Here is a 23,408-nt window from a genome sequence, read left to right as displayed (position 1 = left end):
AAACTGTTAAAGTGTTTATTGATTCTCAATATGAGCACTCATCTTCCTAATTTTTTTAAATTGTAAATTGGAGTTTTGTTGTGTAAGTCTAGCTCATTTCATATAACCTATAAACTTACATTTTCCATAATGAGTACAAATCATAAGAAAATAATAATAAAAATAAGTAGATTGATAGTAACAAGTTTCTGGCAGTTATTTTGGGTAAAAAGTTAATGTGAAATTGCACCTATTTGTTTGAGAAAGAATTACACAGAGCCTGCAAATTTTAACTTCATAAAAGTTGATTTGGTTTTAATAATGGATTTTCCACAATTTGGTGACACAAATTTCAAAAATATTTATTTTTTCTCTTACTTAAGGATTTTTTACACATTTGGAATTAAAAACATCCTTAGATCAAACTATTTCATTTATCAGAATTAACATTTTTTATTATTATATTTGTAAACAGAAATACAAACAAATTGAAGAAAAAGGAAGAACATCGATGTCAAACGAATATGCTTTCTCATGCATCCAGATTTTTGTTTTTGTGAAATATATCTTTTAATTTTAAAACTATTGGTTTTGGTTGTTTTTATATGTATTGTGGTTTGTTTTGTTTAGAATTTCATGTAAAACTACACAAGGGCTATCTGTACTAGTCATCTCTAACTTAGCATTGTAAGAGTAGAGGGAAGGCAACTAGTCATCACCACCCACTGCCAATTCTTGGGCTACTTTTTTACTAACGAATAGTGGGTTTGACTGTCATATGATGACACCCACGTGGCTGAAAGGATGAGCATGTTTGTTGTGACAGGGATTCGAACTTGCGACCCTCAGATTACATGTTGAGTGCCTTAACCACCTGGCTATGCTAGGCCTTTATGTATTGTGTCTGGAGCATTTTGTTTCAATAACCAGCAGTAATCAGCCATTATGCTGATGTTCTGCCTTCCCTGATACCTTCTCTACATTTCCCTGATGTCTTGATGAAACCTTTGCTCTTGTTCTTTGCTGAAAGCACCAAGATTTTCAAGGAAATAGGCAACATGCAAATGTAACAAATGAACTTTCAAGGTTGTATTACAACCCAACTTTTTCAATTTATCAAACATGTTATTGACATTAATTTTATAATTTGTTGTTATTTATCAGTAATGTCTTTGAAGATAATCTGCACTTCTTTTTCAACTTTCTTCATTGTCCTTTTGAACTATTCATCTAGAGTCAATTTCCTTATCTGAAGCACAACAAAAATCCCTTCTTTAAGTTTTACTTTTGAAAGTGCAGGGAATTGCCCACATAGATATTTGAAACAGTTGCCATCTTTGTCAAAGGCCTCTACAAACTGCTTTATGAAGCCTATTTTTATGTGAAGTGGAGGTAATAAGACTTTATTTGTGTCAACCTAACTTTTGCACTCGACGTTTTTGATCAGGCTGACACTGCATAACAATTGCTTCTTTATTTTGTGCTCTTCTGTCCATTTCCACATAAAAACATGGAATTTTTGTACAACTAGATTGTTGACTGAACAACATACAAATAACCTTTAAGTTTCCACAAAGTAGCCAACATGTTCTGTGTGTATGATGTCATTAAGATGTTCAAGATTTTTGTACATAAGAACAGATTCATATATATATTAGCAACATGAAGGAAAATACCTTTTAATCTTCTTTTGGTGGAATCAGTCAATGAACAATTGCTACTTGTTTCATAGACAGCAACTCCTGTATTAATTCAACAATATTATTGCAATAAACTAGTGAACATTTTTGTGAAAAGTATGGCAAACTTTTTATCATGATTTCTATACCAGTAAAATGATTTTTGTCATTTTTATTGACATCAGGTTCAGAATATGAAACTGTATCAATAATTATAATTAATCTCTGGTGGAGTAGGTACAGGTATATCAGGTCAAATGTTGTAGCTTTGCTCATTACATAATTAAAAATAGCAGTCATCTCCATGATTTCCAGACTCATTTGAAACCACTGGAATTCCAAAAGGAAAAGAGTATTTTCTTATCCTTAGTTCATTGTTTCAACTCTTCAACACAAATTTTGCAATATGTGATTTGTCTTGATCGCCAGGTTTTATTCTAAAATATGTGTAATACACTTTTGGACAAATACTGTAATGTCTTGCCTTGATTTTTAACAACAAATTAACACAAATATAACAAAATATGTTTGGGTTATTCACACTCCCTTTTGTTGCTATTGCAATGAATAAATAATATTGAAAACAAAAAAGAAATTCCAAAGTTCATGTACAAACAAATACTATCCAGAAATGACACATCATATAGCTTTTTAACCATTTACGTACTCGTGGGGTAGAAAAATCTATAGCAAGAAAGGGTGACCCAATTTCATTGAAAATGATTCACGTATTTACAAGTACATGCTACATTTTATGAAGAATCTGTTTGTGATGGAAAAAAAATGGATATCATTTGTTTATTCAGCATACAGGAATTATTGTAGAACATGTAAAAATATCAAGACAATAAAACCTTTGCAAGCTTGTATTATTGTAGATTCCCCCACTGCTTTTCCCTTTTTTTAGTGGTAGGTTGTTTCTTAAGATATTGCAGATTTCATATACTGTTAGTTTAGTTGTACATTCCTGGTAAACTGAACACTAACATGATTTCTGTTTCTGTTTAAATTAGGCATGTTTTTGAGTAGTGTAAAATGATCATTTGAAGGTAACTAAAGTTTGTTTTCTCAAGGAAATATAATATATTTAAAATTAAATCTCTATTGTCTATGTTTGACAAAGATACATAATACTGTATGAGTTAGCAAGTAAAATATAAAGTTTTTACCTCGCTTTTAGGTTTCCTGTGATTACATGGTGCCATCCTCGAACAAAGGCCCTTTTACTACGTGGAAGCAGTTTTCATGGAAAGGGAGTTATTGGTATGTTGAAAGGATCTCAATCTTCCTCAGGTAAATTTTACTTTTAAGAAAAAATTTCAAACAAAAATAATTCAAGAAATAATCAAATTGTAGCATACTTTTACATTATTTAACTCTCTTAGCTCAGGTAGGTCAAAGTACACATTATGACCTATTGCAAAGTTACATTCAAAATTTAATTAAACTACTTTATTATCAGTGTACATCATTAAACTTGACATCAAAATGTAGTTTATAATTCAGATCTTATTGTTATATAATGTTTAATTTTTTTATTTCTAAAGAAAATATTTGAATAAATTATGAATCTTTACTTGTTTTCTATTTTTTCATCATGTTGTCTCGAGTTCAACATAAATTGCATATTTATAATATATATATTAGAATATGTTTAAGTACTTTTATAGCTTTCAATGTTTACTAAGATATAAACAAGAAAGTAAAACCCACTTGCAACATTCTCTTTTTCATAAATGTCACTCTGACATTTACTATCACATTATTTTAACCAACAGAAAGATAAGGTTTTAATCTATTAAACTGTTATCTTGTTTTTGTGCCAACTTTTGAATTATTTGGCATATAGAATCAAAGTTACTTTGTCAAGTTCAGCTTGACCACCTAAGAGAAGTGTTTTAATTAAGACACTTAGTTAGAAAGCCAGTTAAAATATGATAGCTATATTTATATACAATTTACCCTGTAAATGTGATGATGTTGATGTTATTTTGTGTTCTTAAGTGCATGTATTTGAAATAGATAACAATTATTTTAACTACTACTACCATCATTACAAAGTGTAGAGTTAAGAGTTGTCAATTCCAATAGCAAAAGAACAAGGCCAAATGTAAGTACCTAATTTATTTTTCTATATGCATTATGCATATACATTTTTCATTTATTACTATAAATGTAACTGGATGTTAAAAAATAGGAACTTGGATAAGAAAATAATAATAAAAGTTAAATTAAAATTTTCTTTGAATTCTGCATTTAAATTGCTTGTGAATTATGTAATTCAGCTACATAAACTTAAGTGAGGCACTTGTGATTTAGCTTCAGTAGTGAGGTATAATTCAAAGAGCAGTAAAACAATCAAATTAAGTGAAAGCAGATGTGAAAATGATAAAGAGCTTTGCTTTAGAATAAGTAGCTGTAATTGTTTGCAGTAATTCTATAAAGGAAAAAGAGCAAATTAGATTTATTTCATACCTTGTGTAAGGGATACAAGGCTAGATAAATGGACAGAGTCCATATAATTTAGGATAGAGAAAATAATTTATGATCTTTAAACTTTTACTGAAAAGACCTTATGATATCCACTACAGAGATTCTACAGATTGTCAATGAGATCTGAAAATTGTTAGGTGAAAGAGTAATTTTAATTTTCATATTATTAAATCCGGATTCAGGTTGATTAAAGTGTGAATTCAAAGCAATATTTTCAGTAGAAGTATTTTATCAAAAATTCTGATATTTTTGTGTACAACATAGTTGTAAATATTACTAAAAGCTTCCCAAATTCCATAACTGCACATTCAGAGTTATTATTTGTTTAATTTTACAGTTACAGGGTGTCATAAGGTCATGCAAAATACATGAGTCCATTTTTGTAGGTTTAAATAAAACTTTTTAAATTGTTTACATACATTTTGAGTAAATATAGTGATTATTTCACTGTGATAAAGAAGTTTTTTTATCAGGTTTTTTTGAGTGCTAATACTTGAAAATTTTTAAAGTATTTTTTCTACTATCTATTTATTGAGCAATTTTACTGTAACTCAATAATTTTTTCTAAGTCATTTATCAAAATAGGTTCATCTAGTGAAACATCAGCACATCTTGAGCAGGAGAAGTTCATTTCTTTCATTGTCGAAGTTACACCTCTTGTCTCAGCACATGGAAGTAGAATAGGTATGAATGACTCCACACTAAGTATCTCCTCTCTGATGTTGAGTTCCAGTGGTCTTGACAACTTTCCAACCCTTACTCCTGAGATGGCACGACGTGGGAATCCCCTGCAGAAGGCAGTAAATACGCTACGTTCTTCTGGTGGTAAAAGTGGGAGACGTAGGTTTTGTGAATATTCCTTTATAACCTTTTATTTATATGATACACACACACAGTTATTTAAGCTTCTTGTTACAGATAATATATATAATTTTAAACAAAATACTGTGTTTATAGTAAACAAATTTTACTTTACATGAAAAACTATTGAATAAAGTAATAGTCTTGATTCATTTGAAAGATTAAAATTATTAAACTAAACAAAGAAAATGAAAATATTTGGAATTGTTAGAAAACAATCGTATTTAAGCTATCTCAAAAGTAATATCTGAGTTAGTGCTTATTTGTGTGTATTATCAAAAGTTCTGCATGTTTTAAGAAAAAATGATGGATATTTATTATTCTTTTTCCATGTATGGAAGCATAGAAGTGAAACCTTTGCTTACAGATTAATAATTATTGGCACTTAATATTTGAAAATACTCAGTGAACTTATTTTTACAGAATTTTATAAATACCTTTCTCATACTCTTAAACAAATTTAGGCAAAGAATGCACACAGTTTGAAGAAAATATTTTATAAAAATTAGATTTATAAATGTCATGAATCTATTTTCTTATAATGCTGACATATTTTTTTATATACGAAGTATCAGTCACCACATAAATATAGCTTTAAAATCATAATTACTTTTAAGTTTAAGTTTTAATTTTTATTTGTTTAAAATAAATAAAGTTAAGATAAATTTTACAAAAACGAATTACTTTAATGGTTCAATACAGATTTAAAATAATGACACTGATAATAAGGAGTTTGTTAAAGACTGTAAGGTACATTAAAATTGTTTTTGTCCAATTAAACCTCTAAATACCTGTGTTGATATACATAGAACTACGTTGGGGTAGCTTAAAAGAAAGAAGACAAGGATCCATTACAAGTTTTGGCTCAGAGATGGGTTATCACTCCACACGTTTAGTAGACTTTTTGAATGGATTTGAAGGAAATGTTCATACTTTTCACAAAGTGGCACTCTATGTGTTTGGAGAAAAAGCACAAATCAAGGTGAATTTTGAATAGTACACTTGAAATGCATTATCTCAAAATTATACAATAATTTACAAGAAACCTTGTAATCTAAGAACTTTTAAAATGTAGTCCTTTCTGTGACTTTTATCCTTGATGAAGAAAGGTCTTCATATTGAAAATGCTTATTTATGTTTGTTTTATTTTGCCTTTCATTGATTTTTAAATCTATTTGTTTCTTGTTTCTGTAACATATGAATCAACCTAAATTACATTTCTTGGATTTGATGTTTCTGGGTCAGAATGTATTACTAACAAGAACAGTCAATGTATTTTACAATTTTCATAAAAGATATATGAATAATATACTTTTGTGGACTTAATACATACCTGAACTAATGATTAGAATGTTTCAAGTATTCTTCTCTTTGCAAAACTAAACATTTTCATATTCTCAAAGGGTATCAAACCAGAATCATATCCAAACTGTGACTTCATCCCAGTTGATTTCACAGAAGTCCGCCAGATTAAAGCAAGCTTTAAAAAACTAATGCGAGCATGTGTTCCAAGTGATCCTGTTACAGACCCAGATCAGAACTTTTACAGAAGCATTGAAAACTCAGAATGGTTAAACCAGGTAAGTGAAAATGTTGTCCAAAAAATAATTGTATTGGTGGTTTGTATAATAAGACTGTGTAAAAAGTAGTGCGAGTTCAACTGATTAAAACTGTTGTTTTTTTTAACAGTACTTTAGTTTTTTGAAAGAATTTGTAGCCACCAAATGCTGAATTTTAGTCAGGTGTATGTCAGAGTTTTTGTTTATGTAATAGGTTTGGCTGTAAGTGTAAAATTAATAACTGTAAGTTGTGTCTTAACTGCCTCACTTTTAACACTAGAAATGCAAATGATAAAAATGTAGTGAATTATTGATTAAATAATTTCAGCTGTTTGTTTTTGTATTAGGACATGAGAGCAGGATTTTCTTTTGCACATGAGAGAAAACATCACTTTTATATCTTAATGTAAATGTATACCATTCGTGCTATTAACTAAGCCATATGGATTTCAGCTTTTATTAGATACAATTCTTTTTTTGAATTTATTAAGTGTAGAGCCATGTATTTATTTTGTTATTAAGTTGTATATTGACATAGGGATGGAAGTTCTATGTTTTGTAAAAGCGGTGACTGGTATATGCTGTATATATATATTGTAATTAAGTAAACGGTATATATTTCATAATTTTTAAACCCTGTGATAGTAAAAAAATTCTGCTTTTACACTGAATGGTTACACTTATGTTGCGCAATACAAATAAATACATTAATTCTGTATAAAAAGTTCAAACATGCAATAAAAGACACAAATTAGGTTTAATGCAGTCTGAACATGTTAATTCAAATCATTAGAATTGCCAAATAAGGATTTTGTTTTTTTCCATATGAGGGTCAGTTGTTTTTTAAAATATTTTTTTAGAAATCCATGATGATGAGAAAATCCACTTGTAGTGAAAATTATATATTTAAAAATGGCTGGTATAGATAGAGAAAGCACTAATAGAGGAGCAAACAACGTTTCAACCTTCTTCGATCATTGTGAACCGGAAGAAGGTCAAAATGTTGTTTGCTCCTCTGTTAGTGATTTCTCTATCCGTACCAGTCGTTTTTAAATGTATATTTTTTAGAAACTATTTAAAGCATCCACAAATATTTTCCACTTAGTGTAAACTGGTATTGATTATTTAAGAAACCTTGTTTTAAAAAAGAGAGAACTGTGTCATAAGTAAAACTATCATGGTAATTAAGAAGACTGCTGATACCCTTGTCCTTTGAATATAGCTATACCCACTTATGAAATATATTTTGAAAATAAAACTTGTTTTCAGGAGTTTAATTAAAAAAACTCTATAAAAAGAACCCAAAATGCTTATTGAAGTTCTGTCGAAGATATAAAATGTTTAGAAGAAGATCAGTATACTTTACTGAGAAACCTAGCCCGTAAATACTCATTTATGCAGTCGTGGTAGTATTGATTTTTTTTCTTCTTACATCAGAGTCAAAAACAATTTCAGCTGTTATTTTGATTTTGCATAATTTATATTCATGAAAGACAATAAGTATTCAAGAGTGGCTGAGTAAGGCTTTGGTACACTACTTGCCTTTCCACTTCTTGAATGATTCCATGCTCAGCTCACAGTTTTCCTTCAGAATTTAAGGTTATGTAAAATACATATGTAATTGTGTATTCAAGACTATCAAGAATATGGCCAACAATTTTGTTGATAAAAACAGCTTTTGGTCCCTATTAAAATGGGAAAAAAACTAAATCTTGCTTGTTTCTAGGTGACAGTGCAAAAAATCCCTTAGGTATGCATACAATACTGAACTAACACTACCTCTTACAAACTAGAGGACAAAGACAGCCAAGCATAACATTAAAACAAATGATAGGCTTGGATGTATTAATATTTTATTGTATTAAGGGTGAAAAATAGTCTGCAACTCCTTGGTAACTTCCCTCTTTTGTATCAGTAATGCCTTTAAAATTTTTTTTGAAACTTAATAAAACTGTTGCTTCTTATATTACATAGTCTAAGCACTTTTCACTTATTTATTAACTTTGTATAAACAATTTAAGTATACAAAGAAAATTCACAAACTTTGTTACAATGTGAACTTATTAACTTTTTTATATGTGGAAAATAGAAAAGAAACGTAGTTTTCTATGACAGAAAAAATAAAAACAAACAAACATAATGGTTATTCTTGAGGATTATTGCCTGAGATATAAACTTAGTTTTTTCATTAATAAAATATTTTATAATATGGTATTTTAGATTGTGTAGCATTTACCTATTACAATTTTATTCTTTTCTCTTCTTACAACCAGCTTCAGAGCATCATGCAGCTATCAGGAGCAGTGGTGGACTTGATGGATGTTCAAGGTTCTTCAGTCATGATTTGTCTTGAAGATGGTTGGGATGTGACAGCCCAGGTTGCTTTTTTTATTATTATTATTCATTTATTATATGGCAAAGGTAACAAATACAATATTGTATAGGGAATTTTTCCACAATAAAGTATCTTAAATTATCTTTAGTCTTTTCACATCTGAATTCAATACTAGGAATAATATATATCTTTCATGAACAATCTAAACTTCAGTATTTGAACAGAATAAACAAACATTCTTTGCTTTTATTTTTTAAAGGTGTCTTCTGTTGCCCAGCTTTGTCTTGATCCTTACTATCGAACATTTGAAGGGTTTTACACCTTGGTTGAGAAAGAATGGTTAGCCTTTGGTCACCGTTTCAGTCACAGAGGTAACCATACTGCTGCAACTGTGGCGAGTGGATTTACTCCAGTGTTTTTGCAGTTTCTTGATGTGGTTCACCAGGTAAGTAAAATTTACTGTGAAATACAAGATACTGGGACACTTTTGGTTATTGCCATATTTATGATGTTACTAATATTTTATTCAAAATTGTTAATTGTGGTTATAATTTTATTTTGTGTATTTGTTATCATGTTGTTTTATTTTTTTACTTTTTTTTAGTATCTTTTTCTTTTTTGCCAGTATGCTGATAGTGAAGTTGTTTCTTTATAACTTATACATTGTCAGAAAATGTTTTGATGATTTTCAAAATTTTGATTTTAAATTTAAATATCAAGTGCCTGCAGAATAAGCAATTTTTTGAGAATATGTTTAAACGTAGATTGATAGTATATAACACAGAAACATTTTTGGTAGTTTCTTAGAATCATATTTTTATGCATTTTTATGCTTTTCATTTTTTTAAATATACATTTCGCTTCTTGTTATCTGTTGGTCCTTATGTTAGTAGAAGTACATCCCTGTAGTAGCCTATTATGTAAAAACCTGTATTTGTATTCTTTAAACCATGCTGATATTATTTGTTATTTAAAATTGTTTAGTTATCATATTCTGAATAGTCTTAACTTTTCACTATGCTGCTAATGTGCAGAAGTGAATTGTACATTGACTTTCACTTAAGACTTGAATTTTATATTTTAAAATCACACTGTAGTGAATTAGGCAAAGTATAATATATTTTAATCAACATAACAATGAAGCACTCAGTGACCAAAGCAAAATTTGAATTTGGATGAGATAAACTACAAAAAGACAGTATGAATACCCATCTAAATTAATACTTTGTGTATATATATATCCTAGGCTTATTTACAGAACAAGAATAACCCTTCTTATAAACAACTCGGATTTTATTATGTCTGAGAGAACAGTTCTTCATCTGATGACATTACTATTTTTTGACAACTGATACACAGGTGTTGTTTTGTTTTCAACAACTGGTTGAAAATAGCATTTCAGCATACACAATCCAAAAAACTGTAAAGAATGCCAAGCTCTTATGAAAAGGGAGACAGTTTCATATAGATCAAATGAGCTCAGAATTAAAAGTGATAAGAATGTCTTCATTCTAACATTCATTCAAAGTAAAGAAATGCAAAATGTTAGACACTGAAGAAAAAGATATAGGTCCCTCAAAAATTCAAGTGTATTACAGAATAAAGTAAGTACATGGAAGGAGTTAACTGTACAGACCAACTACTAGAACCCTTAAAATCAGAAGGAAACCCCTGAAAGGATATAAGAAGGTGCCTTCATTTAATTCAACTTGCCATTCAGAACAGCAATTTGCTATAAGAAGATATCACAGGAAAACATTATATAATTTTTAACTTGATATTAATGCATTATTGGCATTTGAATATGCTAGTACCCATAATTGAAATATATTACTTATAATACCACTGGTAAGAGTAAACTATATATGTTAATAAATAGTGAAGGGTTTCTGTTCTGTAGCATATAATATGAAATATGTTTTAATTAGCTTTTGTTAAAAAATTATCTACATTTTCACAAAATCTGTGTTTGTTTGTTTGTTTTTCCTGTGCAAGAATAAAAATATGTTAACATTGAAATGGTTAAATATTTGATTCAGGATTTATGTAGCATAAACCAAAAAATAAATTCCTAAACTTGTGCAAACAGAAAAAAAATTATACATACTAATTTTTCTGGCTATTTTTATTTTTATTAAGTTAAAACTACTCTGTTTAAATGATAATACACATGTAGCATCAAGGCTGTCTTTTGGAGAATTTCAACCACATAGTTTACTTTTGAAGAAGAGTAATGTAGTAAACTATAAACTTGGTATAAAAGTAGTTTTCAGTAACACATTTTCTCCTAAGGTCATATTTGTGGAGTTGCACTTGGGCACTTCTTCACTGTTTAAATGGGAAAGTAATATTTTGCCAGATTTAGGGTTATTAGGTATAAATATGGTTTTTGTTCATTTCAAAAAGTGAGTGGCATGGGCCTCTATGGAAGTCCATTTACTTCCAGGACCATGTTACTCACTTTGTTTTTGTTCTATCAAGATATATTTTATTTTTATAATAAATAACCGAGTTGAGAAATAAAAGTGTCTTTCTGTCTAAACATTATTTTAAAACCATAACAAAAGCTTCAAAATAATCCTTACAAGCCAGACTCAAATAGCCTCTTACAAATTTAAAGTACTGTGAATCACACTTGCTTTACAATGATTTAATAACACATTATGTGTGACATGAATGACATGCTACATTACTATAAAATCATATCACTTGTATATGAGTGATATGGGAGCAAAAGTGTTAAAAGGGAGTCAGAGAAAGTTGTAAGATATAACCATTAATTTTTTGTATTTTCCCCATTTATTATGTAGTAACATATATTGGGTTACCTAAAAAATTTACACATTTTAATGATCCCCCAAAAAGGGATTTTTAGCAGGTCTCTTTCTGGATAGTTCTGGTGTCCAAGTTGATCCAGAATCCTTTGTTTTCCTGTCCCATTAAACACAGAGATATTCCAATCTATCTCTGAAATTTTTAATCTCTGATCTCAACATATGAATATTTTGCATCAGAAAGAGCTAGTTAAACACACTTTCCAAAAAAAATCAATTTTCAATGGCATCACACCACCTAAGAATAAACAATATAAAGTATTTCTGATACAAGCTGTTCTGCTGTGACTTTATATCATCTGTAATTGTCATGAGATTTTCTGATTTGTGTATTCAAGGTCATTTTAATGTAGCTATTCAACCTTCTGTTGTGTATGTGTAGATGTATTTTTATACATTTGGTTGTACTTACATTATTCCATTTCCAACAATCTTCTTAAAGAAATACAGCATGGTGCTGTTTTTATCAATTTTTTTCAACATTGTTATTCTTCTTTGACTTTGTGCATGGAAGGTCAGTTGTAAAAGTTTTTTTTATTATATTAGAATATCATCTTCTAGTGTCTACATCTTGTGTAATATCATGTAAAACTACATGTGTTAGTTTAATTTCAATTTTGTGAAATTCAGTGTGTTTCACTGCTTGTAATCTTACTGACCAATCAGAATTGATATTTTATAGACCATATTCACACAGCTTAGACAACAAATTATGGACAGTTTTGTGACTGTATGACTGGTTGTACATTGACTATCTTCTTTGTGGATTTTGTGCAAAATCTTGGCCTTAGAACTTGAGCACAATGCAAGATGGTATTCCACTTGTGTCAGTTAGTGTTCTGCTTGCAAAGCATAAGCGCTATATGGTGAATTTTAAGCACTATAAAATAAACTTTGCAACAACTTTTAAACTAGTAAGTCATAACAAATGTAAATGCACTATTTCAGTTATTTAAACACAACTCTAATGTGAGAGTTATGATTCAGGTAATTTAAGTACAGCATGAGTATTCATGTTTTTTTCAGTAGTGATAGTTTATTACAGGTTTGTTTACACAACTGTACAAATTATATGTTATGTAGATTCATTGTTGTGAATTGGCACTTTCACCACTTTACTAGAACCTTCTAAGTTTTTCTTGCTATTTTGATCAAGTATAATCACATCATAATATCATAGTATGTAGAAAGTTCTAGGCCTCAATCAGACTGTTAATACAGGAATAAAATGTAGTTTAGGTTAGTTATATAGAAAACTAGGCAAAGGGATGTAGAAAGCTTGTAAGAGAGTTATTGAAATAGATCTAGACTGTGGAGTTGTGAGTTTAGCCATAAAGAGTGTATTTCAGCAATTTTAAAGGGAAATTATTGCAGATCGCATAGTAACAACAAAGTAGAAAAGAATTTGTCTTGTAAATTGTGTTCTAAAGTAATTAAACAAACCTGGGTCGACTTTTGATGAAAAAAAGACAATTACTTAAAGCTCTGGATACAACTGTGATGATTAACTGTGTAACAAATATTTGTATACAAGTTTATCTTGTTTTAATACATTATTTTAAAACAAGTGGACTCTGTGCTGTTTATTATGGAAATTTATCACCAACAAGTCATAGACATCTATTGTGAAAAATCCAGCCCACACATGAAAACCTGATAATTTCCTAGAAACTTTAATAAAATAGTTTGAAGATTATTGAAAGAACAATTAATGCATAATCAGAAGTTAGTGTATATTTCAAATGTCAGAAATCAGAGCATAATATATATATGGTATTTAGTTGTTCCTATTAGAAGAAGTAACTCGTGTTGTATTTAATAAACTTTCTGATAACTTTCTCTTTCATTTAATCATACACAGGTCCATTTACAGTTTCCTTTGTCATTTGAGTTCAATCAGTACTTTCTCAAGTTCTTGGCTTATCATCATGTCTCGTGCCGATTCCGTACATTTCTTTTGGACAGTGAGTGTGAAAGAGAAGAAGCAGGTTGGTTAGCTGATGATAAAGGGTCAAAATATCGTGGTTTTGACAGTGGCTCTGATGATGAAACTGGATTTTCTGTAAAGATGGGGACTCTAACTAACTCAAATTCACTTGGACCGTCACTTTGGGAGTACATAGAAAGACTGTGGACAAAATCTCCTATGTTCTACAATTTCTTTTATGTTCCTCACCCTGAGGATGGGGTGAGTGGCAAAATTGTTCAAATAAATACGAGTTTTTATTTAAAGATCTTTCTAGAAAAAAAAAGTACAAACAAAAAATTTTATCTATAACATTTGAATTCATTTTTTATTCATAACCAGCTATTTTGTGCATTTATTTTGTAAAATAGTTTACTCATAATTTGTATTAAGCAAAATACTTAACTTTTTTAAACAGTATAGTACTTTGACAGTTTAACAGATTGCTGCATGATGAATGTTAGATTATTGAGAATAATTTATCATTTTCAGTTGTTAATGATTTTTATTTGTTTGAAGTATGATATTAATATGTTTATTTTTTATTAACAGCTGTGGGAAAATATGCAGTCAGTTTTCACTTGCAAATTACTGGTAATCCTTTGAACTAAATATGTGTTGCATTGTTAAATGTTTCAGGTATTGAGACCATACTCAAACATCTCCAATTTAGAAATATGGGATTACTTTCTGAAGGAAGAACTCTCTCATGGTCCTCCATATGATCTGGAAGCAGTTGCTATGGAGAAGCAGAAGGAAGAAGAATCACAAGCAGCAGATGGCATTCCTCGAGAAACCTCTCGCAAGATTGTTAATGCTTGCTATGATAACATGCAGACTGTTCAACCAGATGTGTTTAGTCATATGCTGGAGGTGAATTCTATTTATAACAGGAATGTACTGCATAAGCATATTTTTGAACTTAAATACTTCAAAAGTGAGGGAATGCATGGTACACTGAGATCATATTTTTCAGATTGTAAAAGCAACCAAAATTTTAAAACTATACCATTGAATTAAGAATGTTATGATTTCAAAGCAGTTGTTGGTCTTCAAGAAAATACAAAGATAAATGAGACAAGGAGCAACAGTAAGTTGCAGCTTACATTATCAGTAGCTGTAAATGAATTAGCTAATACTTAGGACAAGAACAGATCAAGGAAACGTTTTTGTGATTTTGTGCAGTTTTTTTTATGTAGAATCTTAATTTTTAAGAGGTTGAGAATCAACCATAAAAACAGAGAATCTTTATATGCTCATAAGAAGTTTAGACAAAATAATCTAGACATGTCAGAGTGCTATTTAACATTACAAGGAATGATAAAAGTACACACATAAATGTTGCTAAGCCTATAAAGGCAGTATGGTGTTCTCATATAAAATCGATTTCTCCCAAGATAGATCCATAAAGTAACAGGAGGTTCAATAGGATATTTACTATAAAGTGATCTTGAATTCTTTGAACCTGATTAGTATGTGCAAGAAAAAAAACCACTAAATTGAAATAAAAACCACACAGTGAAAACAATCTTAATTTGGAAACGAACTACATTTTGTGTGTATTTAGTTATCATGATGGACAGTTTTCTTTACTGGAGATCTAAAGTTGTTAAAATCTCTCTAGATTCCAAAAAGTTAAGTTTGAGATGAGTTGTTATTTCACTATGAGAAAATATTCCCATTAGTAAATGAATATATCATACTGAAATGATATAGCTATTATTATGTTTATTATAGTGTGAAAAAATAGAAAAAAATATTTATCAACAAATGTCATCTTAAGCCTTGCTTAATGTAAGTTGTTATTATAATTAACAGACAGATTGTATTTTTTTATAAACTACCTTAGATATCTTTACTAGCTAAAATACAGGTATATGAATTACCAAAACAGTAATTTAAGAATTAAATATGGTAGATTTCTTTTGCATCATGCTTATGTTTACATTCAACAATTTAGGTGTAAGAATTTTTCAGATTGTTTTGTATATATAAGTAGTTAGTTATTGAGAATGAGTGAAATGTATGCACTAAAGAAATAAGGATTTAATTTTGTCTAAAGACCATTTGATGGTGCTTATATGAGCTTGTTTTCTTTCATGCACACAAATTAATAGTTATGATTTTTTTTTTAAACAAATGCCAAGATTATTTCAAACCTTGAGACAGAACTTGGACACTTGCCTCAGAAATGGACAGTGTTGTGGGATAAGCTAGAGCTACCAAGTTTTGATTCATTCTCTGTGAGTTTTCATCATCTTTCTTCAATACAGAGCACATACAACAATAACTAGCTACCTAGACTATTCACATTAAATTTATTGTTAACATTTATTATTAACAGAGAATTAACGTTGAAACATGATAAATAATTAGTAAAAATGTCATTGATATATATAATACGGTGCAACTTGAATAAAGATATATAGATAATTAGTAATAGAGAATCAACAAATACATGTTCTCACAATATGTCTCTGTAATTTGAACCGTTAAATCCATGCAGTACGAAAATCATATTTAATATTTTTATAAGGAATCTTTCAGTAATTGATAATGACACTTCTTATTCTAGAGGCAAGCATCTGTTACCACTCAACTCATTCGGTCCCATGGAAGATCGATTCACAAAAGATCAACTATTGAAATCTTGGTTCGAGGCAAGATGGTTGGAGAGGCTAATCAGCCACAGGTTTACTCACATCCTCACCGTTTCGAGAAGTACAACTACACAACTCCAACATATTGTGATTCCTGCTCTCATATACTCTGGGGTTTAGTAAAAACTGGTAAGGGTAATATGATAGATATACATTATTGGTGTACGAGGTCTGTTCAAAAAATACGCGGACTGACGTCATAAAACAAAATGTACTTTATTTAGAAGTTACAGGTCTGGGACCACTTCAAAGTACTCTCCTCCCCAACGCACACACTTATCCCAACGGTGTTTCCACTTGTTGAAACTTTTGCTTTTTGTTCGTCCGTCATCAGGCGTGGCACAAATTTCGCAGCAACGCGGTGCATCTTCAATTTTTCGGTCAAAATCTCGTAACAAGATCCAACTGATATCCCACACTCTTCAGCAAGCTCCCTGACAGTCAGACGTCAATTTGCCCGCACCAGGGTGTTGATTTTGTCGACATGCGGGTCGTCAGTTGACGTGGAAGGACGTCCAGGACGCTCATCATCTTCAATGGACTGTCGACCATCCTTAAAACGTTCATGCCACTTGAAACATGCCGTACGCTTCATAGCAACATCACCGTAAGCCGTGTTAAGCATAGCAAAAGTTTCAGTCGCAGATTTTCCAAGTTTAACACAAAATTTCACAGCAAGTCGTTGCTCCTTCAGGTCATTCATTCTGAAATCTGCCAAACGAAAAAATCGCACTTCACTTAAAACTGCGTAGCTAATACACAAATGAAGATATCTGCAAACGGGAAATGGCGTCGTAATCAGCTGATCTGTGCGAACCTAGGGACACCAAGCAGATTCCCCTGGAACCAACTGGAGCCGCAATTCAAATAGTCCGCGTATTTTTTGAACAGACCTCGTATTTTTAAGAGAATTTTATTGTAATTATTGTCTAAGAACTTCTGAGAAAATGTGCTTACCATATTAGAACTGAAAAGTAAGTATACATTAATAAAACCATAAAGTTTATTTCAGTTTAATAAAATTGTTAATTTGGGAATTGTGTGTATTTGTGATAATTATTCAAGTATCATAGAGAACAAGAAATTGTTACTTGAATAATGGCTATTTCTTGTTCATTGTATTATGTCAGAAACTGTAATATTAATTATCATGACTTTTAAGTACCTTTTAGTTGTTGATTGCATATTATTATCATCAAATTTTAATTTAAAAATATTTTAGAATTGATATTTCTCATTGCTTAACACTTGTATAGTGTAACTCACAATAAGAAATAAAACAATTTCCAACTTGCATTTCTGTGCAGCTCCAAAAAGTTTGTTTGCAAACAGTGTATTGATTCTTTAAAATTTTCTCTCTATCCAAAATTATATATTTATATTTGCTAAAAACACATCCTTTGAAAATATAATAATTCAAGTCTTGTTTTTTTACCTAATTTTTGATCCCCTAGTGCTGCAGAGTACGTCTGAACAATTACTAATGAAGCTCAGTTTCAAAAATAGTTATAGCTAATGTCCAAAAGTGACTGGAATCAAAAAGTTTTTATCTGTTTTTTTAACCCTTTCTGAATGAGCTTGGTATAAAATACTCTAGTTTATATATTTGCACATTAAGTATTTATGCTATAACTTTTAATGCAGTGTATGTACCATCACAAAATTTGGTAGCCTCTTGGTAAATATTACAAGTCTTCCCTATATAAGAAATCAGGTTTTTTAATGATTTTTACTAAAGATTTGTTTGTGAGAGTATCAAGTTTGTTTAGTTTTAGAATGAATAAAATTATAACACGAAAACACAAATACTTTGTTTAAATAGCTTAAAGTTAATAAAATTAAACATTTATATATATTTTTTATTTTTATTATATTGATCTTCCAGTTGTGTCTGGTTAACAATACAGAAGTTACAAAGACATGGCATATGTGTACTCATGTTACCATATCCAATAATTTAAAACTGATCTTAATATTTTACAAAATGGCCTGTTGTGGCTGTCTTTTAGTGGACTAGTATTTTGTAAAATACAGTCATGTTTCAGTTATTATACATTATAAGTATATAGGTTATTGCCATTTATAAATAAATTCTTAAAACTTATTTCCTTTAAAACATAGAACCGTAAATAAAGAAGTAAAGCAAACAACTATGATCTTTATACTCAGTTGTTGTTTCTTGTAGCTTGTTAAGCCTCAAGAAATTTTGCATGTCGAGGAGGTGAAACCAAATAATTTTTAAAAAAGTTTTATATATACATTTCAATAACCAAAAAATAATAAATTGCTAAACCAGTATCATAGAATTTCATTATAATTTATCTTGTTTAGTAACTTAGCTGTATTTCAATCTTAAAAGGTATGAAATTTTGAACAGACTAAAACCACCACTCTTTGAAATCGTGTTTAAACAGAATGAGATGGTGTTTTAACACAGGAAAATGGCTGAGAAAGTCAGTAGGGGGACATTCTGAACTTTTGGTTGGCTATTTACACATCATATTTTGAAGTAAGTGTATATAAGGGACAGTTTCCAAAAATGGAAAGTGATGAGTAAGACTGCTGTATTTGATTCAGTACATAAGCAATATCTTAGTAATTAGCAAATACAGGAGTTTCTTATTTTCTATTGTAGCTTGTTAGTATCACTAAATTCAGTTTCTGGTTCATACAAAACTATAAACTGGTATTTCAACACAACAAACATCTACTTTGAACCAGTGCTGTATTCAACATACCATATGACACACAAAAATCAATTTAATTTTAAATTAAGAAACTGAATAATGTATAATACTAAAATTTGAACTATAACCTATAGTATGATACCAAATGTATTGACATAAATTTATAAAATAGTAGATATTCACTACCTTACACTGTTGATTTAAAGGAGAGTAAATACTAGATGAAATATACGAGGGATACTGAAAAAAACAAACTCTAGGTATTTATTTCAGAGGTTCTAGAAACTATTAAAATACCTTATATAAACTATACAATAGACAAAAGTATTTTTATTCTTCACATGAACATTACTTTGGACTTTGACTTGTCAGAACCTGAATCAGACAGATGTCATTGATTGACAGATATATCTTGAGTGCAGATAATTTATTAACACATCTGATTTTCTGTTTACAATGGACTTGTACATTTTGCTAGAAGCTGTCACATTTCACATACATACATGTTAGAAGATTTGTTATTATAGTCAACATTCATTTTCCAGTATGGGGCTGGTTCAGTAGACTGGCCCTGTGCACAATTGGTTTATTAGCAACTATTTTTTTAATAACTACATAATAGTTACTAACTAGTTTTTTTCTAATACTAATTGCAGTCATATTAGGTTGTGGCTTCTGGACATCTTCTGCCTTTACACTGTTTATGTATCCTTTGTACATGACCAATCACCTTGTGCTTTTCATCTAGTTGACCCACCCTGGAATGAAGATAACATCTTTAATGTTGTGTTCATTTTTTTGGTTGTAACTTTGTGTGGTTGATCTACAAGAAATAAAATCCTACCTTCTTTTTGAAGTTCCTTTTATAGATTTTTGTGATTGATGTTTGCTTACTCCCTATATTTAGACATGTTTATAGGTGCAACAGTTTGTATTTAGAAAACTTTTTTTGCAGTGTTTACTGTTATTCTTACCTTTTAAGGAGTTGTTTTCTAAAAATAAAATATTTCATACCAAATATACAGGAAGAACTTGAACAGTAATTCTACTTTTTGTAGTGAGATTTTAAATTATTTACTTTGAAGATTAAATGCACTGTTTTTTTTTTCTGTATCTTATATACCTTCATTCATCAATCAGTATTTCACACTGTTAAAAATTTCAGCTATGATTCCTTTATTTCTATTGAAATACTACATTGTATTTCTACATGGTCTGTTACAAATACTCTTTAGTGTAGCTTTCCAATAAAAGATTTAAAACGTACATATGTACACAGAAATCATTGAAGAATTTTTTTTTTTTTTTTTTTTTTACATTTAGCTGATTATGTATTACACAAAGCACTGTGGATGTCAGATATTTTGAGGAACATGGAATAAAGTTGAAGTTCATTGAACCAAGATGCTTTTTCAGAGAAAAGTACATTAAAACTGATTTTGTTTCTGTTTTTAAGGTATGAGATGTATGGACTGTGGCTACAATTGTCATGAAAGATGTATGGAGTCTGTACCAAAGAACTGTACTAAGTATAAGTCTGTGAGTGATTCTGGAGCTGCATCTGTGGCTTTGTCAAAGGGTGGAAGTGCTGAAAATTCATCTGTGGCATCTAGTAAGTTCAGCAATGTTTTAGGAAACACATTTTATCAAATAATTTTTAACCAAAACTTGGTTATATATAATGAAATTGCCTAAATGGTTGCTACTTGCCAAATTTAGTTTGTTTAACCCTTTAAAAAAGAAAACAATTGGCACATTACACATCTTTTATATTGTAAGAGGATAACTTATCCATGATTTGTTTTACAATTTATTGGAGTAACCTGGTTTTTTTTAAAGCACAGTTTTAATGGTAGAAAATTTTTACGTTAATATCATTTTTTTGCAAAAAGAATTGGAAAAGTCTTAAATATTTATTGTTTATTCAGCTGTACAAAGTAAAAGTTACTGACTTCAGTCACATTGAAGGTGAAAACATTTTATAGATAGTGGAGTTTGTTAGTATGAGACCCAGTGATACAAGAGTAATGTTTTGGTATTGTTAAAGAGGCCTAAAGAGCAAATATTGTAAATATTTTGTAATCATATAATAAATACTGTAAAGACAAGTAAATCCTGTAATATAACTGAAAGAAACAAAACTAAATCTGAGCACAGAAGCAGTTTACTGAGGTTTTATTTGTTATGGGTTACACATTTTATTTATTTTACACTTACATGTTTTCCCAAGCAAGGACACATTAAACTTTTGTCATTTTGTATTTTAAAAAGGTATTTAAGAAACTATAACTTATATCTTGTTTTAGTTTTTTTTCTCTTCTTTCTGTAACATTTTTCAGTTCAATTAAACATAAAGAGAATTATTCTTTGCTTTTGACCAGGATTTGCTAGTCTTAGCAAATATTTGATATTTGAGTGTTTGATCAGACAAAGTTTTATTATATTAGATTTATGTCTGTGATATTCAAACTTTGTAGCATGTAATTGAACTTTATGAATTTTAATATTTTGTTTTAGATGCTTGAATGGCATTACATAAACACACAGTTTACAAATAATTAGAAAATTTAGGATTTGTATTTTATGTTTCCCATGGTTATGTTTTTATATTTTTCAGTGTAGTAAAATGAAAATTTTACCAGTAAATATGCCAAATTAAAAATCTTGAATAATTTCTGTGTTGTTAAATGGCATGTAAAAAGAAGATAGTCTCTAAAAGAGATTAGATTTATAGAATCTCTAGTTATCAATTTGTATACACTTGAATTCCATGCTTCTTTGAATAATAATATAAGAAATATTGCTTTAGGGACATTTATTTTGACCTGTGTTTTAATAAGAAACTGTGTAAAGATAGAGTTTTACAAAGTATATTTTATAAAGAAATCCAGAAACTAAGTTAAGGATTTTGGAGGAACTACTTTTAATAATTTTTGATATAAATACTTCACATGATGTGCTATTGATTGATTATAGTGTAACACGTTTTTTGTATTAAATGTTTCTGATTATTAGGTGTGACAACAGTACAAACAAGTAGTCAGTATTATAACCAGTTTTCATCGAATGTGGCTGAAAACAGAACTCATGAAGGTTACCTATTTAAACGTGGAGCTCTTTTGAAGGGTTGGAAGCAGAGGTGGTTTGTGCTGGATTCTATCAAACATCAAGTAAGTTGATAGAATTTGGATGGCACAAATTAATTATTATTTTTTTTTAATTACTGTATAGTGCAACTTGAGTATGTGTAAATTTCATTTCAAGGGTTGAGAATGTCAAAAATATTAGTGGCTGTTTCTATTTTTTTTAACAATTTTTATGATGTACTTGATATTCAACAACCAACCTGACAGGAAAATTATTTTTGGTACACCATACTAAATAATGAATTATAAGCACAGTGAAATGATATATTTTTGGTAGAACATTCTACATGGCCTGTCTTCAGGTATGAAGATGACAGAGTGATGTGGTGCAGAAAAATATATGTTCTACTAAAAATAAATCACCCCAATGTTTATCCATTTATTATTAGACCCTAATGGTATTTTACGGTAAACAGTAGAATGAGGACATCATATTGATTTTGGTTGAACTAAAATACTTTTTTCGTTTTATCAAAAATGTTTAGTGTTCTTTTTTTAGAAGATTTAAGTTTGTAAAATCCAAAAAAAACTTTGACAGGTGACTTGCCTTTATTTAAGTAAAATATCATTAGTGCTAAAAATATACATCAAGGAACACTATTCTAAATCAGTTAGTCTGACCTAAATACTTGTGTCTGTTGATTCCTTTAACTTATTAATTCTGACATCAACAAAAATCATTCACTAAATATACTGGTAGTAAGAGTTTTGATTAGTTTTCTTTGCATCACATTTTTGAAATAATTCTCAGTAAATTGTAGAAAGCTATTATTAAGACACTTATTAAAACAGATATAAATTTCAACCAGTATTTTAGTGTCTTTTTAAACTAAGTAATTTCTTTACATATTATTCAAAAAAATATAAAGGCCATAATAATGATTTGCCTAAATACTACATTAAACTCAAATTTTCCTGAATTTGTTTTGAAGCTAGTACTCATGAATGAAATTTTCATGGAAACATCCAAAGTTTGGACCATGATGGTATAATATACACATTAAAAGACATCCAAAGTTTGGACCATGATGGTATAATATACACATTAAAAGACATCCAAAGTTTGGACCATGATGGTATAATATACACATTAAAAGACATCCAAAGTTTGGACCATGATGGTATAATATACACATTAAAAGACATCCAAAGTTTGGACCATGATGGTATAATATACACATTAAAAGAATATTAAGTGTAATGTAAATG

At 29.5% G+C, this 23,408-nt stretch overlaps 1 protein-coding gene across 2 annotated transcripts in view; it reads left to right on the top strand.

Moving 5' to 3' along the window:
* LOC143235006 (myotubularin-related protein 13-like) overlaps positions 1-23,408 on the top strand; it is a 123,225-nt gene that overhangs the window by 92,806 nt on the left and 7,011 nt on the right. Inside the window, exons 28-39 of one of the 2 annotated variants that reach the window (XM_076472711.1) lie at positions 2,839-2,921; positions 4,737-4,991; positions 5,822-5,994; positions 6,416-6,592; positions 8,845-8,949; positions 9,166-9,351; positions 13,602-13,928; positions 14,346-14,579; positions 15,854-15,949; positions 16,282-16,495; positions 20,510-20,665; positions 22,069-22,223. In XM_076472711.1, the coding sequence (XP_076328826.1) occupies positions 2,839-2,921; positions 4,737-4,991; positions 5,822-5,994; positions 6,416-6,592; positions 8,845-8,949; positions 9,166-9,351; positions 13,602-13,928; positions 14,346-14,579; positions 15,854-15,949; positions 16,282-16,495; positions 20,510-20,665; positions 22,069-22,223 (2,161 nt within the window). Of the gene's footprint in view, positions 1-2,838; positions 2,952-4,736; positions 4,992-5,821; positions 5,995-6,415; positions 6,593-8,844; positions 8,950-9,165; positions 9,352-13,601; positions 13,929-14,345; positions 14,580-15,853; positions 15,950-16,281; positions 16,496-20,509; positions 20,666-22,068; positions 22,224-23,408 lie in introns of both variants that reach the window. The other variant, XM_076472710.1, reaches the window with a different exon arrangement.

Source organism: Tachypleus tridentatus, chromosome 12, assembly GCF_004210375.1.
Source record: "Tachypleus tridentatus isolate NWPU-2018 chromosome 12, ASM421037v1, whole genome shotgun sequence".
Taxonomy (NCBI): domain Eukaryota; kingdom Metazoa; phylum Arthropoda; class Merostomata; order Xiphosura; family Limulidae; genus Tachypleus; species Tachypleus tridentatus.
This window is presented reverse-complemented; position numbering and strand designations above follow the sequence as displayed.